The following is a 19,863-nucleotide window of genomic DNA, read 5'->3' as shown; positions in this document are numbered from 1 at the left end:
AACCTTATAATAAGAAGCTCTTCATTTTAGAAGAATGTGTGAAAAATTACAGAGAAAAACAAAATTCTCAAAATGTCTTATTATTTAGTTGTGAAATATGTTATGAAGATAAACCATACAGTGATACTTATGTTAATAAATGTGGTCATAGATTTTGCAAGTCGTGTATTTGTGATTCGATTAAAGAGCAAATGAATAATACATGGCAAAAAGTTCATTGCCCACAGCATGGTTGTTCACAAGTTATTGAATTATCAGATATCAATTTATATGATTTAGTTGATGACAAACAGTTAATAAACGAATACACTGAAAGACTAAATAAAAAGATGTTTGAAGAACAGACAATTTTGTGTCCCAAATGTCACAACTCATTGTTATCATTAAATAGCACTGTGAATGCGCAATGCCCACACTGTAAACACGAGTTCTGTAAAAAATGTTTGTGTGTTTGTCACCCCGGAAAAACATGCGAGGAGTGGAAAAAACAAGTCGATGATGATAATGAGAACATGAGAAAAACAACGGAATGGATTAAACAAAACACAAAAATATGCCCAAAGTGCAAAAACCCAATTCGTAAAAATGGAGGATGTAACCATATGACTTGTAGGTTTGTTTGTACTGTTTAAAACACTGAAATGTTAACTTTTGATACAATATCATAAATACTGACATTAAGTTGTGGACATCAATTTTGCTGGCTTTGTATGGCTGACTACACAAATACTCATTTTAAATCGAATACAACTGGGTGCATACAATTTACTAATTGATTTAATGTCAGTTTGATATTAAAAACAACTTATTTTTGAATAAAAAAAACGTTTAAAATAAAACTTCATAATTGTGTTCAAATTAATTCATCGACACTCAAATGGCCTATAGCAAAAAATACAGTTTTCAAATTATTCATTACCAAATTTTGTTTTTGTTTTTAACTTTAAAATGTTGGTAGAGTAATAACATCAACATTTGTTTGTAAATCATTTAAAAGTGTTAAAATGTTACAAATACATCATGATTATAATACAGTATCAATATTATTTATTGATTAAATATTATTGTTGTATTTTTATTTGATTAATTAAAACTGATAATTGTATCATTTACAAATAAATAAAAAACCAAACATATTAATAAAAAAATCTTTCTATTCAACATCAGAATGTTATTTCGGTGATTTGATCAACATTACTTTATTTGAGAAAATTATTTTAATGATGTCAATTAGTCATAAAAATTTATTGTTATTGTCAATAACAATTAGTAAAGAAGTTGTTATGGACAATTAAATTAGAGTTATGTTATTGTGATTAAACCGTATTTATGTAAAATATTTTAATGTTATATATATTTTTTTATGATTATATTGCAGTTTTTTGTTAATATCGTTTAAAAAGTGCTTGAGTTATAATTATTCTCAAATATCGGGAAATATAGTACATGTTACAATCATTATAATAAAACCTTTACTTCATCTTTTTTTGTTTGTTTAATAGTGCTATTGTGTGGTCAAGTTTTGTGCCCAAAAGTTTAACCTTTTTAAACAAAATATCATAACTATACAGATTAAGGAAATATAGGTGACAAGTATAAAGTCGATTACAAGAAATAATGTTTAATATAACAAAAAATAAGATCAATATTTTTAATAATACTTAAATTGACTTAACACTCCATGTCAATTTTCTCACCTAAAATGATGTTCATATTGTAATGCTTTTGAAGCTCACTAACATTGTTTTTATCACTATCTGGAACAATTCCTAAAAAATATGGCTTTAATAAAAGCAAAAAATGATAAAAGGATTAGTTAATTATAAAGGAAATAACACACATTATTAAAAGTGTAAAAAATTAATCAATTGGCAATGTATGAAAGCATGGGTGCATCATTTCAAAGTGAAGGTATGGTTTGTTATGTTAAAAGCGCTTACCACATTTTCATTAATATATAAGCTGCTTTTCGACTTGTCAAGTAATTTCGGACTTTCTACAGACAACAGTAATCTACAACCAAGCAACAGTGATTAAACTTACAACCATCGACAACGACGTTAATAACTTTCACATCACATACCTCAACCCAAAGCAAATGACAAAGAAAACAAAGATTTGTTATCAAAAAATGGCAAAATCCACTGTTTTTAATTAATCCAACGAAGGTTCAAATGAACCCATTCTTTAAATAAAAGTAAGATCATGTGAAGAACAAACCTTTTTTTTAAGAACTCGTGAGACTGTTGCTCCATCCGTTTTTTTTAAAATAAACTGTTTGGAAGCTATATGAAAAGATGGTAGTAATTGGTAAAGTCTAAATTGAGTATTTGTTGTCTTTGGTTATTTCAAGTGAGTTTTGTAAATGAGGGTTTGTGGTTTCAAAAGTGATCATTTTTTTCATAATCAAAGTTTTTATTTATTAAGATCACCTTTTTTAGAACAGCTTAAATACAATATTGCACTTTTTATTTTTTACAATTTATAGTCTTTTTCCTTTCATTTCTTTGGAAAACAACAAAAAAATTGCAAATGAGTGTTGTTCCACCGACTTTATTTTTACCCTTTTTTAGTGATTAAAAATTTTAAAAAATAGGGATTAATAGAGAATAGAAATTATTGAACAAAAAACACTATTAGAATAATGGGTTATTTATACTTTGTCACCGACTTTTTATCTGTAATATAATAATTTTTATTATATACTTTTTTATTATTATAGGATAATAATTAAATCATTAATGTATGTGCTTTTTACAATATTATACATATTTGTAAATTTAAAAATATAAAATCTATACGGTATCATCATTAAACATACATTTTCGAATGAATCGTTATGTCATATTTGGTTTTTATTGTATATTTACTTGATTTCCATCATTTATTTGTAATATGTGTTTAAACACAAACAAACATTTAATTTGTGTGTGAAATAATATTTCATTTATAGTTTTGTTATTATAAGTAATGACCATTATGTGGTGTTCAAATTTGAACAAAAAAGTGTGTTAAGCAATATAATACAATCATTTTTAAAAATTTAAAATCAAATATAGAAGTAACTATTTTCACATAAAGATATAATTTTTATTACAAGACAAATTCAATAAGTTGTGTTTGGTTTTTTATCACCAAATCCTGGTTTTTAATTTCATTATGTTTATTACTAAACTATTTATAGTTTTAAACATAATAGACCAAGTCTTCATGTTAAACCTTTGTATTAATATTTGTATTACTGTTATTTTCATTATCACTGAAATAAAGTTCAAATATATGATATATTTTCATTTGAATAAATAACAAACAACGAATTACAAAGCGAGTTCATTTATTATGTTATCAATAGATGCTCTGTTTGCTTTTTCTTGAGCCCAACACATCTGTATATTTTCATACAACTTCTCTTGTATATTTTCTTTTCTTTCAAGTCGTTTTCCAGACATCACAAATTCTGCTATTTTCCATGGAAACTTAAATGCGTCAAGTGGATAAACATTAGTCCACCCAAACACTTCATACATAGTGACACCAAACGAAAATATATCTGCGCTTTTTGTGTACTTTTCTTTTTTCAACACCTCAGGCGCCATGTAAACTGGCGTTCCAATACCTTTAGTGAATGTCATGTTAGTCATCAACAAATTCACATTTCTTGCACTTCCAAAGTCAGTCAATTTAGCATTAACTTTATCATTCAAATCAAATGAAAACACAAGAATATTGTCTGGCTTGATGTCTCTGTGTAATATCCCATTCTCATGTAAATACAAAATCCCTTTTGATGCATCTCTCATCATTTTAACTCGCATTTTCATGTCAACTTCATCATTCGTTTTGTGTTTTATCAAGTCTTGTAAAGATCCATATTGTGCAAACTCGGTGACCATGCAAACTTTGTTTTGTATAAACACGGCGCCATAGAAGTGGACGATATACTCACTCCGAAATTTGTCCAACATCTCAACTTCTTTTGTAAATTCAATCATTCCAATTTCATCATTTGAGTTGTCAACGTGTTTCATCTTTTTGACTGCAACAACATTTCCTCTGTAAGTTCCTTTGTAGACAATTCCAAAAGACCCTTCGCCAAGTTTCTTCTCTGTTTTGATTTCGTCGTAATCAAGACGTGTTGATTGTTCCACCAGTGCTTTGATGTTCACCAAAGTCGTGTTTTGTTTACCACCTTTTAAATCAAGTGAAACAATCATGACTTCATCACTCAAATCCATTGTGCAATATGGCGTTATAAATACTTCAAATTCACATGCAAATCCGCTTTTTAAAGTCACTATTTGTGGTTCTGTGCGAATTTTGTATTTGTTGCATTTGTCTTTTGTTGTGATTTGAATTTTCATGTTACTTTTAGACGAGTTGCCAACACACAACAATTCGCGACTTTCAGTCTCAATGCAGATCTTGTCGTCTTCATCACCAAATGAAATCTCATTTTTGTTTGATAGAATGTCGCCATCAAGTTTCGTCATCATAATATTGGAGCGACTCATCTTGAAGACACACACATTTTTAGTGTGTTTGTTGTCTTTCTTTCTCAGCACAAACAGAAAAACAATTGTTACAATTGTGATTATTATAACAACCAACACAGCAACACACACTACTGGAAGACCAACAACCACACCATAATTCGTGTTTGCAAAACACTCAATTTTGTCGTCACTCAACTTGTAGCCATCTGCACACTCCCAACACAAGGAGTTCTCTAATGAGATGCAATTTGGTATTTGTGAGAAGTGAACACACACTCTGTCTTTTAGAATGTTGTTATCACCACATTTTAAACACTCAAAAGTGGCATCACAAGTTGTGCAATTTTCACCACATTTGTAACACAAATTGTTATTTAGTGCAAAACCACCTTCACACAATATGCACCCAGTCGTCGTCTTGTTCAAACAGTTGTTCAATTCTTTTTGTGGGTTGCACAGCTTAGTGTTGTTGTTTGGTGTTCTGTAATATCCATCACTGCAAACAACACAATCACCATCATTGGAACATGTTTTACACGACGTGTCACATCTAACGCACTGCTTGCCATCACTTGATCGCATGTACCCGTCTTTGCACACAACACACCCCTCATATGTCGACATCATCACATCACACACTCAGTATTTCATTGATTTCAAAACACTTGCCATTCTTGGTGTACGAGTACGCATCACATTTTGTGCAATACGTCAAATTGGAGCAGTGTGTGCAGGGGTACTCACATCTCACACAAAGTGAGTTAAATATGTAATACCCATCACTACATCGCAAACACCCTTTTGGACTTCTCAGTATGCAGTTGTCTGTTGTTGTTTCACTTGTTACTTGTAAATTGTTTGCTTTTGATGTGTTGGTATCATTTTCAACGCACATGTTGTCAACAAGAAGATGAGATTTGTTGCACTCCAGACAAGACGATGACACAACACTCAAGTGCTCACAGTCTTTGTATTTGTCTTGTTTTGGAAAACACCCAGTCCCGTCTTTGTAATGATCGTCGTCGCATTGAGTACAAACATTTCCAACAAACTCTTTACATTTGATTGAATCTGTTAAAACGCATTTCCCATCATTTGTGATTTTGTTGTTGCTACACAAAATGCAAATCTTTTTGTTTTGAATAACACACTCGTTGTCATTGGAAACACATCACCACTTGCAGTGTGATAATTTTGTTGACATGTTGTGCACACACTTCCACTGTAATTTGCGCAGTTAAAGTCTTGTGAACACAAACCGTTCGTTGTCATCACAAATTCACTTTTACATGATATATTGATTATATATCCATTTACAATTTGACAGATCTCTGCATCCTCACAATTTGCAGTATTACCATCTGTGTTAAATGTTGTGTGATATCCTTCATTTGCCAAATAACAAAACTCGTTTTGTGTGTATTTGCAGTTGTTGGCTTTGATGCCTTCTTGTGTGTTATTGTTGTGGATCAGACAGACAGTCTGGTCGTTATGAGTGAGTTGGTATTTGCAAGTGCTTTCAATTAAACAATTGCCGTTTGTTGTGATGACGTTTTCAAAACAGTTGTTGCATGTTTTCATTGAATAATCAAAGCAATTGTCTTCTGTTTTTTCAATGCATTTTCCATCGACTAAAATGTGGGTTTCATCACACATAAAACAAATAGAATTCACTTGATGCAAACAGCCAACATCATTAACATCACTTTTTGATGTTTCCGAGTTTAAATGTGTTGTGTTTGAATACGCCAATAAACATTCTGATTTGTCATCATTAATAACATACGATACATAACATTTTGTACATAATTTATTCCTGTTGTTGTATTCACACAGTTAACAATTTGGAATTAAATCAAAACAACTCATACACCTATTTGAAGTGACTTTCACTTCGCCATATTTACATGATACGCACCCACCACCATTTGATACAAAATCACTCGAACACGACAGACACTCACTGCTCTTTTGTGAGCACTGCACACAATTTGTTATTTGTGAACACTTGTAACATCTGTTCTCTTTCAGGTAATACCCACTCACACACTCAACACACGTTCTATCGAATTCGTTTGCATTCAAATCACATGAAACACAATTCTCATTCAACGAACACGACACACACTCTTCATTTCCCGTATTTTGATTTGTAACTTGTTTGAAGCCAGACTGACATGTTGTGCACTCGCCACTCTCTCTGTAACAGTTTACACACTCAATTGGACACGATGAACACGATGATGTCCCACCAGGTGAATAATACCCATCACCACATTGTTCACATTTCCCATTATTGTCAAGTCCATATCCAGCATAACACGTCAAACACTTGCCACTGACACTACCACACGTTTCACAGTTGATATCACATGAATTGCAAAATGTTTGTCCTTCATTTGGTTAATATGTTTTGTCTCCACATTGTTGGCATTTGTTGTTTGCTGAATTTGCATAAGTACCAACTGGACAAATGTGGCAATTGAACAACTCATCTAAACCATACCCAGAAATGCAAGTCGTGCAATTCCCATTTGTGTTGTTGCAAGAGAGACAATTAACATTGCATTGCAAACAAATTGATGATTTTTCTGTTGAATAAAACCCATCCCGACAAAGTAAACAAGTTGTTGATTGATTGTGTGAATACGTTCCTGCTGGACAGACATCGCATGTGTTTGTATCTTTGTTTGTTGCTGTTCCGGCTTGACACGGAATGCAGTAATTTCCTGATAAAACACAACCATCCATACAAGTAGAGCAGAATCCATTTTCCCCATTACACGAAGTGCAATAATAGTTGCATTCTGTACATGAAATTGAAGAAGTTGTATTTGAATAAGATTTATAAAGACATGACATGCAACTGGCACTTCCTGATACACTTGAAAATGTACCTGTTTGGCAGGGAGTGCATTTAATGCCATCACCATACGTCCCAGCAACACAATCATCACATCTGTATTTGTTGTCTACAAACTACCCATTCTTACAAGAAGTACAATGTCCATTTGTTTGGTCACATGTTACACACGAAGAACAGTTTGTACAGGTCGAACTGTTTTGCAAGGAATAAGTGTTTTCTGGGCAACTAGAGCAACTTTTTGAATTGAAATATTGACCAGCTGGACAACTCACACAAAGACCATTTAAAACAAACGAATTGTTGTAACAAGTCAAACAATCCCCATTTGTTGAATCACATGTTTTACATGTTGTTTTGCAACTTGAACAACTACCGCTACTAGTTTTGGCATAAGTATTTATAGGACATTTTGAACACGAAATAGTACCACCTGGTGAGTAATAACCTGCTTCACAAGCCTTGCAAACTCCATCTGACACAAAGCCGCTTCCCAATGAACATGAAGTGCACTTCCCAGTTGTTGAACCACAAGAAACACATGATAAACTTAGACATAGTCTACACACCGAAGCCCCTCCTAATGAATAATAACCATCTGAACACGGCGTGCAACTTGAAGATCCAGAAAATGAATAAGTCCCAGAAGAGCAATTGCTGCATTTTGATGAACCTAAAACAGAATAAGTCCCAGCAGAACACTCGGTACAAACTTCTTTGTTGTTTCCATACGAATAAGTCCCTGGAGCACATAAAACACAAACAGTTGACATAATGTTTGGTGCATTTTGCCCGTCGGGACAAAGGGTACATTCAACGGCTTTGAGTTTTGAATAATAACCTTTTGGGCAAGGATATTCGTCTAATCCATCTGGACAGAAAAATCCTGAGCGACAAACTAGACAACTAGAACCGGTAACAGATAGGTAATACCCAGCCATACAATATGTAGACGAACAAGTAACAACAAATAAAAAGATAACTATCGTCAACATAACATGAAAATCAAACATGTTTTTTTATAGTTTATATATTAGATAATATAAAAATAAAAATAAACATTAAAATTAATTATTTTTTGTTGTTTTTAAATAAAATAAAGTCAGTCTGGAAACCTTATTTATTCCAAAAACCTTATTTATCGACAAAAATAGGTTATTTTTTTGTTATTTGGTTTTGTTTTTCAAAATTATTTTTTTTTCACTTGAAATCTTTGTTTTTTCAATTCAAACGAACTTAGACAAATTGACAAATTTGATTTTTTACGCTCAAACATCGCGTATAACACCAGAGAGTGGTGCCGTTGTTGTAAGCAGCGGTTGGGCGGATTTTTTGTATGAGATGACAAATACAACACGAGAATTCGACAACAAACAACTTGAATTTAATTAAATAATTAATAAAAAACAACGAGACAATCATAATCAAAAGAACACCACGCTTGGCAGACTCGAACATTGAATGGTTGTACTGCAGTCGGGTAAAAGTTGTTTATAATAAATTGTCTTGGCTGTGTGGACGTCATTTCGCTCTTTGTAAGAGTAGAGTCAGTCTCAAACGTTATCTGGTGGACAAAAAATACCTTCATTTTTGTCTAAACATCGGGCATTAGGTAAAGCGTGAAAAAACCCGAAACAATTGGGATGGATTTTTGGGACTGCTCCCCGAATTATTCCATTTTTTATGGTCCAAAAGGCACCAGATATCGTTTGAGACAGACTGTACATTTAATAAGTCGACTCACGCCTTATAGCAAAATTCTTCAAAAATGATCCAAAAAACTTAGTTTGTTTTGTGTATTTTCCTGTTCTTTTAGGTAAATAACAACATTAATATCACCATTTATTGACAAACAGAAAAAATGAAATGATTGGCTAAATGACTTTAACCCCATTTATGTTTTTGGTTGTGTTATTGGAAAATAGTTTAAATAATAGTAATATTTATTAAACATCCCAAATTTGCATTTTTTCCAAAGGGAAAAAAATAAATAAGGTTTTTGGAATAAATAAGGTTTCCAGACTGACTTTATTCATAATTATATATAATAAAATTTAATTAACCTTAGGATGTTTATTTTTTTTATTTTTTTGTTTTTTGTTTTTTTTTGTGAAAGTTATTTTCCACCTGTGGAGTATGAAACCGATTTAATTAAATCATTGCCCAAATTCAAAGAAAAAGAGGAAAACATCAATTGCTAATTACCTTTTTAAAATATGTATCCAACTTAACTCAAACTTCCCTGGCGAGTTGCAGTCATAACACATCTCATTCAATCACTTGAATCAAGACACCAGGCTGTTTTCCGCATTTATTGAAATCATCTGTGACTTTTTTTGAGTTTTTCGACTTTGTGGTTATCACACTGCCAGCTGTGTTTATCTCAAATGTCAGTGGTAGTATCATAAAACAACAACACGTTGTCTTTTGCCTTCCACTGGTTATTGTCAAAAGAGCAACTTATTCAGCAACACCATATAAAACATCTTCGTTTGGTCAGTGGATTGTTTTATTTTTTAGTTTTTTAGAATATAAAAAAATAAATTTATCAATTTACAACTTTATTTTTGTAAATTGATAAATAAAAAAATTGTTATTACAAAACTCGAAAATTAAAATGTTTTTGTCTACAAAAACTGTGAAAGGGAAACAAGAACCCTTGTATTTTTGGGAAAAAATGAATGTGAGAATTGATAATGTACCAGAAGTTGACCCAGTACAATTCCAGACCATTCAGCAAGATCGAGACTTTACTGATTACTTTAAAGTGTTTTTTAGTGACGAAATGAAAGATATTATTATTGAATCAACTAATTTGGCTGGGAATGTTTTATATGAAGAGAGATGGAAAGACCTAAATGCAATCGAATTAAATGCATTCATTGGGTTTTTGTTATATATGGGGGGTTGTCCACGATTCAAAAAAGAGTCTCAATTTTCTTTACAACCGAATTGATGGAAACAAATTTTACAGAGCGATAATGTCAAAAACAAGATTCTTGCAGATCATGAATTCTTTGAGGTTTGATAAATTTGCAGGGGAAAGAATAAAAAAAGAAAAAAAGAAAAAAGCAATGGAAGTTGATAAAGTGTATACAAAGAAAGTGGAAAAGAAGAATGAGAAGAAAAGTTATGGAGATTACACTCATATATCAGATCTGCAAGATGAAGTATTGAATAAAGAGTTGATAACAAACACTCAACAATGGGTTGATATTGTAGGAGCAACACAAAACTCAGAAAGTGACTCTTCAAGTGAAGAAATTGAAAAAGAAGACGAAAATTTGGTTTTGGAGGACGAAGATGAAAATGTCAACGAGGAAAGTGGTCTTTTAGATGAAGAGTCTTGTGTATTTGATAACAAGCACTATTTTTTGGTGAGTACATTCTTTGAGATTTATATTTCAAATATGAGATCTTATACCAAAAATAACTCATTACAAAGTTCATTTTGCATAGATGAACAACTGGTAAAATATTTTGGTCATTGTAAATTTACCCAATTTATACCAACAAAACCGGGAAAATACGGAATGAAGTATGGACAATGGTTGACAACATTTCTGGTTTGGTGTGTAATTCGGAGCTATATTTAGGAAGTGTTGCTGGTAATGAAGAAAATTACATTGAAAATTTGGTGATAAAAATGATTGATACTTTGATATTACCAGATTTTTTGGTAGGTAACCAAACAACGTTGTATATTGATAATTTATTTACAACAGTGAATCTTGCTGTCAGATTAAAACAAAGAAATATTGACGCGGTTGGAACTTGCCGTAAAAACAGGACTTTTGTGCCATCAATTTGTCGAGAAACCAAACCTTACAAAAGTTTTATTTGTTTAGTATTGGTAAAACAAGCAGCAACAGACGAACCACCAACACACCCCCTTTTTATTTTGAACTATTTTGACAAAAAGAAAAAGGCAGTTACAATGTTGACTTCAAAAAAAGAATTGATGTTTTTTGATAAAATAAAAAGTATTTTTGGGATTCAAAATGCATACAACAAGGGAATGGGGGGTGTTGATATGGTCGATAAAATGGTGAGACACTTCAGTTGCAAAAGAGGTACAAGAAGATGGCCATTGGCTTTATTTTTCAATTGTTTAGATATTTGTGCATATAACGCTTTCAAAATATCGGGAAATTCGACAAGAGAATCCTTTTTGTTGCGTTTGGCCAAACAAATGTGTAAACCTCATGCATTGGATAGAGTAAATAAATCAAAAAGAAAAAATTTGGGTAATCTTCTTGAGCTCGAAGTTATTACCAGAAGTGACTTTCCTGCACTGTTTACTCAAACTGGTGCAACAGAAACATTTCAAATACCAATTTGTTGTTTTGTTCCTCGTAAAGTGCTTGTTTCTGAAACACCTTACGTGAAAATGGAAAAATACAAAAAGAGAACCGCGAATCAAACGGCAACTGAAGATGGAGATGTTGTTTATAAACAACGAGGTAGAAGAGTTGGATCAACCAAACACGATCCATTAGAAGTCAAATTTGCTACTCAAAAGAATTGTTGTTGTTGTTGTTGTGGTTCCGTTGATGGGTCTAGAGGCTCTATCGCGAGAAGTTCAATTGGTTGTTATTTTTGCAAAGACCCAACTTGTAGTCTTCACCGTGTTACTCTTTGCTTAAAGTGTTACAATTACTTTGTTTTTATTTTAAAGGAATAACAAAATTTTTAATTATTTTTTGTTTTTTTATTAAAAAATAACGATTTAATTAAATCGGTTTCATACTCCTAAGGTTAATTAAAAATTCATGTTTTTAATAGTTGTTAAATTTTTTATTTATAATCAAATATTGGGTTTTTTGAAAATTGAATAATATTGAACAAAATTCAAGTAATCTAAAGATCGGGAAATCTCGAGTTTATTCAGGGTCGGCCAAACGATCATGTTATTGAAAAAAAACTTAAAAAACATTAAAATGGTAAATAACATTATCATTTTTTAAAAAAATAAATGACAAAACACAATTATTTATACCATATGATAAAATAAAAAAATATAAAACGATAATTTATATCAAACAAAATGTTGTTTTTAAATAACATTAAAATACAATAATATAATTTTTCTTTGTGTTGATTTGATTGTAAATAAAAACCATCCAATTATATAATTCATGTGTAAATAAAACAAATTCAAAGCAGCTACTCTGATATTTGTGTTTTTTTCAATTCAACGAGTAATCATTATTTTGACTGATTATTATTGTATTTTGGATAATCGTTGTTATCATTAAGATAATTTAAAGATAAGTTTTACTGTTTTGAAAGTTATATGGTTTATTCAATCCAAAAAAATACATTGTTAGTTTTGTATTATTGTAAATAATAATAAAAATACAAAATACTACAATTTGATTCATTAACACTTTATTTTAAAAGAGACGTAAATAAACATATCAAAACTTATATGAATAATTTATATTCACATATGTTTTGAAAAAATATATTTATTGTAAAAAAAATTTATTTTATGTTGAAATCAATCAAGTTATCTATAATAATTTTTGTTATTTGGGAGTATATTCTGTCTTTATAAGTATTATACGTTGTGAATATTGTTATTTGATTTAAATAACTTTGTAACGGAATATTTCACGTCTTTTTAACTTTTTAAACATTGTTCTTAAAAACTAAATTTTCACACAATATAATGATAATAGACCAATGATTTTGAGGTATTAGTCAAAACTATTTAAAAAACAACGAATTTGAGCAAAGTCATATTTGCCTTAATAAACTAAAGTAGTAACTAAGAAAAAGTATCATGTGATAATTTATTATTTGTACAAAAAGATGGCGACTAAGCGAATATGAACACATAAAAACGCAATGATTCGCTCTTTCAAAACTGGATTTTGTATAATTTATTTGGTTTTAATTATTGCTTACTGGACAACACATAACAATTACATCATTGATTTATGATGTAAATAACAATTTAAGGATCAATGGGTAACTGTTAATAAAAACCTATGTCTAGTACCAATACACACACCACACGAAGAGTCCCAACAAATGGGATCATAAGAACGGAAATTGACCAAGAGGTTGAAAACGCCAGACAATCAACTCAACCACCAACACACACGACACAATCTCCCACTTCACACTTTTTCTTTAATGTTCTAATCGAAAGATATGGCGGGCTTGAATCACTCTTTACATTCCTTGGACTAAACCCGTTGGTATTCTTGATGATCAGACCGGTGGTTAGTGATTTGTATGTGGACAAAAGAGGAAAAAGTCATTCTTCTACAATCCCGACGACCGCATCCTCCTTCTTTATTTGTTCTTTAAGTATGATAAATTAAGAATAATTCGTGATCTGTGTCTTCCTTTTGTTAAAACCAATGAACAAATAGAAAGAGAGATCATAATAAGTTCAAAACTGTTCCTTCAGATTATGAGAGACTCTTTCATTACATTTAAGGGCGAGAATCTCCTTAACACTAATGTAAGTGCTATTATCGATTGCACGATGGTTCCTTGTAATCGACAAAGCACTGATTTCGCTTCTTCGATGATATTTTACAGTGGAAAGTACAAAGCATATTGCATTAAGGAGGAAGTAATCGTGAATGCAGAAAGCGGAACAGCAGCTTTTGTTTCTCAAGGAAAACCAAGAGCACAGCACGATATGAAACTTCTGAAAGAAACGGCTCAGGAAATCAGTCATATGCTGGGAGGAAAGAAGATGATAGGTGACAAAGGGTACAAGGGAATTGATGCTTATGTTCCCAATTCGTTTATCCCAACAACAAGTCCTCTCCGTGAAAAATGTTGTCTTATTAAAAGATACTTCGGAAGGCTTAAAACCGTCTTTGCTTTTGCAAGAACAAAGTTTGTGAAAGAGTTTGAAAATTTTGATGCCATGTTTGTTTTCTGCTGTTGTTTTTGCAATGTTGATATCCAAATTAACCCACTTATTGTGGAAGATGCAGCTAATTACCAAAACATTGTTGACAATTTCATGAACAGCATAGAAGAAAGAAGAAAGCTGCATCGAGAGAGTAACAGAATTTATCGAAGAAGACAACAAATTCAAATGAATGCTCTTATCAATGAGCAACACAGAAATGCCCGAGAAGATCAAAGTGGAGAAGATGAGACTGAAATTGAAGCAGACTTTCGTGATGATTAAAATTAACTCAATCCAAAAAGATTTTTTTATTTGGTATTTTTTCTTTAAATTAAACGGGAATTGTGGAGGGATAGGGGAGCATTCTCATTTAAACAAAGAGCAATCTTTGTGATAATTTCCCAACTCATAAGAATCTTTTATTACCCTTTTTCCTCAATTTCTTTCTCAAGTCTTGTATTTTGAGATAAGTCATATATTCACCCAAAAAGATTGCTACAAGAAACTTAAAGAAAACTTCAAAGCAAGATGATACGTTTCTTCGGGAAATGATCGGAAGAGAAAGCATTTCCAGATTTTTTCAATTAAAGAATTGTTATTGTGATGATGTGGCTTTATTATTCAAAAAGTAGTGGACAAAAAGAAAATGATTCTATAATTAAGAGTCGAGTCCATTTCTGAAACGTCATTGGTCTAATTTAATCACATTAAAAATTTGTTTAAATCGTTAACTATAGTTTTACATTTTTTTAAAAACATTTTTACACAAAAAAACGTCTTGAATTTTTTGTTGACAATATGCTAAAACTTAAAATGAACTGACACGTATTAGAGATTGCCACGAAGTTGTTTAAAAACTGGATCTTGGCCAACCCTGTTTTTTGTTTATTTGATCTATATAAAACAATAATAAAAAAACAAAAAATGCATTTGCCAAAACTCGAACCCGGATCTCCACCTTGGAAGGGTGGAATTCTGCCCTTAGACCACAAATGTCACTATAAATAACAAGATATTATTGTTTATAATAATTAAAATATTATTTATCAACATATAATAAAAGTCACCAAATCATTCTTGTTGTTATTGGAATGAGAAAGAACAAACCAAAATAGTTATAAAAGAAAGAGAAATATATGACAAACACAAAAGAAAGGAATCACTTTTCAAAAAAATGAAAGGTAATTAAATTAATTAACATCAAACATCACTCAATGAGTCCGATATACAAGAACTAAACATGAAAAAAGAGCTAAACACTTGACAAGACAATTCGAATTTGCTTGGAAAAACGCAAAGTAATAATTAAAGCCCAAATAGTTGCGAGTGATGATCCGATTGAATGCAAAGTTTACGTTAATTGCAATAATTCCAAAACTTATTTATAATGTCACTTTGTTAATCCCATTTTTTTACAAAGTGTTATGATCAACTTTGGTACAAAATGGAACGACATGGACATTTCAGAATCATCATAAACCAACGAACAAGTCGCTAAGTCGTTGTCGTGGCAGTACCAAAAAAATGGACGGGTGCAATGTTTGGTTTGTTTGTGGCGATTGTTGCACTCGCCTCTTCAGTGTGTGGACATTACTTCACTTTTATAGAAACAATGATTTAGTTGCTCAAAAAGTAGTTAAAAAACAAGTCTAAACTAAATATGTTCTTCAATACGCTTCTTCGTGTAATGATATTTCATGGACAGATGACACAACTGCTTTTTTAGAAGAAATTGACGATGCCAATCTTCCAGAATATTATGTTAAATACAATGAATATAAAAAGAATGATTGCACAAGTGGATCTTCTGATTATTATATAACCTCTCTTAATTGTGTTAATTCAGAAAGACAGAACTTGGCGTTGGATTTATAACGGAAAAGATTTTCAATTTATACAAATTGTTAATTAATTGTCGTACGTTAGTGTGGTGATAAATTTATTATGTCAATTGATTATTTAACCAAAATTTTAATATTCAAATGTTAACTCATTTTTAACAACAAAATATGTTTTATGTTTGTCAATTTACACCCAATCAACTTAAATTTTATGTAAAAATAGCTTGGATTGTAGGATTTATAAATAGAGATATCCCGACATTTGTTTTGTTGTTCCTGTTGTTTTTATGAATATTAATTTTAATTAATAAAAAAGTTATTATTTGTCATAATGTTTATTATATTCAACAAAAACTCTTTAAAACAAATAGAAAAATAGTTTAAACAATTAATTCAAATGATTTTTTTTGTTTGTTAAGAATAAATGATATTTTTAATAAGGATTTTATAAAATATTTCAATATTTCTTGTTTTTTTAAATAACAGTTAAATTTTTATAAAAAAATAAAATAACACCAAAACGTCATTTCAATGTTAATATAAAAAGGCTTTTGTAAATCGATAAATATAATAGTAAACACTTTAATTATAGTTAAACATACTTTAATTAATTTAATCATAACAAAACATCATGTTTAATTTTAAATAAACAATTTTATTAGTATTCTTATAAAAAAATTGACTGTTATTTTTACAGTTTGAATAAAAATTAATAATTATAATAATTATACATTATAACATTGTTTGTAAATTTGAAAAAAATAAAAATATGATTATAATTATATGTTGTTTTGAGTTAGTTTTTGAATAGAGAATACAGACAATTTGTGCGCATTCAATGCATAACAAACCCCCCATAAAAAACCCAAAAAGGCATAAATAATCGAATGTGTTAATATTTCAACGTTGTATTAATAACTTATTGTATTTTTTATTGTAAAGAAACACAATAATTAAAAAAATAACGTACAATTTAATATTTAAACACAAATTTAATATTCAACCACAATAACATCAAGGTTGTTTTTTCTACTTTATTTTACGATATATAATATTATACCATTTAACAATGTATAATCAAACAGATGCCGGCTTAAATTCAAGTCGGCAAAAGGCCCCTGCGTCCGTGTCCCCGAATCCTCCAGTCCTCCAGTCCCGAGTCTGAATGGTTGTCAAGATATCCCAATGTCTGGTTGATGGACTCACAGCAGTCAGAATAATGCAAGAAGTGGAGAAGCGTCAAATCTCGGGTTAAATTACAACGAATCAAAGTACTACTTCTTGGAGATCAACAAGGAAATTGCTAAACTTGCTGCATTGACATTGAGCAAACAACCAAAAGGGAATTAAACCGGATTGAAATAAATTTCGCTCATTCCCACCTACATGTCAGGAGTATTCTTTGTACATAACGACAGCATGAAGTGTTTGAAGAAGTTGAGTGGAAAACAACAGTGTGTTTGGGGGAAAGGGTGAACGGACAAAATAATCTGGCAAAAAATAATCCGACATTTTATAATTTTACTTTTAATAATTTTCAATTAAAAATGCAACAAATTTCAACATTATTTCAAGTCTTTTTTTGTTATTTAAAAATAAAAATAAAAACATAATTTTTATTTTTAAATTGTCTATTTTTATAAAAATTGCATAAAATAATATAAAATATCATAAGTCAGTTATTGATTGTTTTCTTTTTTTCTTACCGTCTCCAACAAATCGTCTTTTTGAGAGAGGAACATAATCACTTTTTTTATTCCTCCTTTTTTCTTTGTTATTTTGTCTTTGGGTGTATCAATCCGCGTATCAACTGGAGTGGCAATTGTTTTGTCTGCAATTTTGTCTTGTTTTTGTTGTATTTGACACGTTTTATTTTCTGCGTCTTTATCTTTTAATGTTTTAATTTTCAAACTGTCTGTCACTTCTCCAACAAAACTTTCATTCACATTGCAAAGATGTAAATTTGTAACATTTAAATCTGTCTCTATTTCATTACTTTCATTCATTTCATATAATTTGTTCCAATGATAATCTTCTACAACTTCGACCAAATTGTTTTGGAAATCATTTTCCATTTCATTACCACTATAATAATTTAAAGTCAAATAAAACAATTTTGTCGGTCTTCTACTGTAATGGTTTTGGCCCTTGCTCATTTGTTGAAGTTTTTTGAGTTGCATTTTTTTCGACATTCATGATATTCAATATGAGAGCCTATAAAGATGGCTTCTTTGTTGACAACCTTTTTGTTAACGCCGAATGGTAACTTTCAGATAAGTTGTCGGTTCTTATTTGTTGATTGAATTGATTCCACAGTAAAATTGGATATTTTTCAATCCAATTTTTTTTCAAAATAATTAATAATTTCTCGAATTCCATTTGTTAGTTTTTCTTCTATTACAATATCCAATGCTGTTTGTTTTATTTTAATGAACCGTTCCTTGACTTCGCTTGGTTTATAAAAAACCAACGTTTTCAATTTGTTGACAAATGTCCAAATTAAGGAATTTGGAAAATAATAACTTGACAATCCACTTTTTTGTACACATCTCCATAAACACTGCGAAAAATGGAAATAACACCCATGTACAAAACATTCAAAATAATTTAAAGCGTTAATTACTGCATTCTCAAAGTCGATCATAATACTAACATTTTTGGAAAATAAAGGTTTTTCCCAAACGGAAAGAAAAAAGGTATTTATTATTTCAAACAAATTAATATAATCTTTTTCTCTTCTTCTGTACATAAGACAATGAACCAAAATAAAACATTGACCATTTGATAATATACAATGAATAGTGTACAATTGTTCATAATTGGATGGACACGAACAAAATGTCCCGTCCATCAATACATAAGATACTGTTTTGGATTTCATTTGTTTAATCTTAAATGCATTTATTAAAATGAAAAAGTCATCGTCATCTTTAACATAAAAATTTTCACTTTCGAATAATTCATCAAACTTTTCTTTTATTAATTCCGCTTTAAGTCTGTTGATCGTACGTCTTATCGTTGTTTGTCGTTGTTTGTCATTTATAAACAACTCTTCATTAAGATCCATTATTTTGGTAGCTGAAAGTAATAAATTGGCATTTTTTGAAAAGACGGTGCGGAGTGTTTTGTTGGTATCTACTTTGTCTTTTGGATAATGTGGATGTTTTGTTTTTTCTGTATCTACATAAGAATAATCAACAAAATGTATTTGACCATAATCGTCAGGATCACTTTTAACAACTTTAATCTTTACATCACAATCTTGACATTTATAAATACTTTCATTCTTCTTTCCAATTTGAGAATGATAAATGTAACCTTGAACAACTGGCAATAAGTTGTAGGTTCCATCTTTGCATCTTTTTTGGCTTTTAATCTCTTTTAAATCTGGATTAAATGACATACACAGTTTTATTATTGTTTGTTTAAATAAATATATTATGATTAAAAAACTCTTTTTATTTTTATTCGAAAGATCAATTGGTTATTTACATAAAATAAGACGAAAGGATTAAAATATGATAGACACCAATAATAATATGTATTTATTTGTATTTATTTGTATTAAATATTATAAATTTAATTTTATTGATTATTTTTAATGTTGTCCAAGTTACACAATACATTGAAATTATGTTTTTTATAAAATGTATCGAAACATAAAATGACCAATTAACATTAAAATACTTCTGCAGTAAACAAAAATATATTAGCTTGACTATTATTATATCTTTTATACTATTTATGTGGTATATTATAAATACAAAGCAACTAATTTTATAT

General features: G+C 30.2%; 5 protein-coding genes across 5 annotated transcripts; 2 read left to right on the top strand and 3 right to left on the bottom strand.

Moving 5' to 3' along the window:
• EIN_449410 (ariadne RING finger, putative) lies at nt 1-776 on the top strand (the record flags this gene model as incomplete). The annotated part of the gene is made up of 2 exons (XM_004253491.1): nt 1-613; nt 683-776. Coding segments are annotated over 2 exons (707 nt in total), but the record flags the coding sequence as incomplete, so codon positions are not given.
• Nucleotides 777-3,317: 2,541 nt separating this feature from the next.
• Nucleotides 3,318-5,120, bottom strand: EIN_449400 (tyrosine protein kinase FRK, putative; the record flags this gene model as incomplete). The annotated part of the gene is made up of 1 exon (XM_004253490.1): nt 3,318-5,120. One exon carries the CDS (start codon nt 5,118-5,120, stop codon nt 3,318-3,320), a length of 1,803 nt encoding a protein of 600 aa, XP_004253538.1.
• A 447-nt stretch (nt 5,121-5,567) lies between these two features.
• EIN_449390 (hypothetical protein) lies at nt 5,568-6,074 on the bottom strand (the record flags this gene model as incomplete). Its single annotated transcript, XM_004253489.1, has 1 exon — nt 5,568-6,074. The coding sequence occupies one exon, from the start codon at nt 6,072-6,074 to the stop codon at nt 5,568-5,570; it is 507 nt and encodes a 168-aa protein (XP_004253537.1).
• An 822-nt stretch (nt 6,075-6,896) lies between these two features.
• Nucleotides 6,897-8,369, bottom strand: EIN_449380 (hypothetical protein; the record flags this gene model as incomplete). The annotated part of the gene is made up of 2 exons (XM_004253488.1): nt 6,897-7,452; nt 7,477-8,369. The coding sequence occupies 2 exons, from the start codon at nt 8,367-8,369 to the stop codon at nt 6,897-6,899; spliced, it is 1,449 nt and encodes a 482-aa protein (XP_004253536.1).
• A 5,414-nt stretch (nt 8,370-13,783) lies between these two features.
• Nucleotides 13,784-14,521, top strand: EIN_449370 (hypothetical protein; the record flags this gene model as incomplete). The annotated part of the gene is made up of 1 exon (XM_004253487.1): nt 13,784-14,521. One exon carries the CDS (start codon nt 13,784-13,786, stop codon nt 14,519-14,521), a length of 738 nt encoding a protein of 245 aa, XP_004253535.1.
• Nucleotides 14,522-19,863: the final 5,342 nt, after the last annotated feature.

This window comes from Entamoeba invadens (genome assembly GCF_000330505.1).
Source record: "Entamoeba invadens IP1 unplaced genomic scaffold scaff_1105074725415, whole genome shotgun sequence".
Classification (NCBI taxonomy): domain Eukaryota; phylum Evosea; order Mastigamoebida; family Endamoebidae; genus Entamoeba; species Entamoeba invadens.
This window is presented reverse-complemented; position numbering and strand designations above follow the sequence as displayed.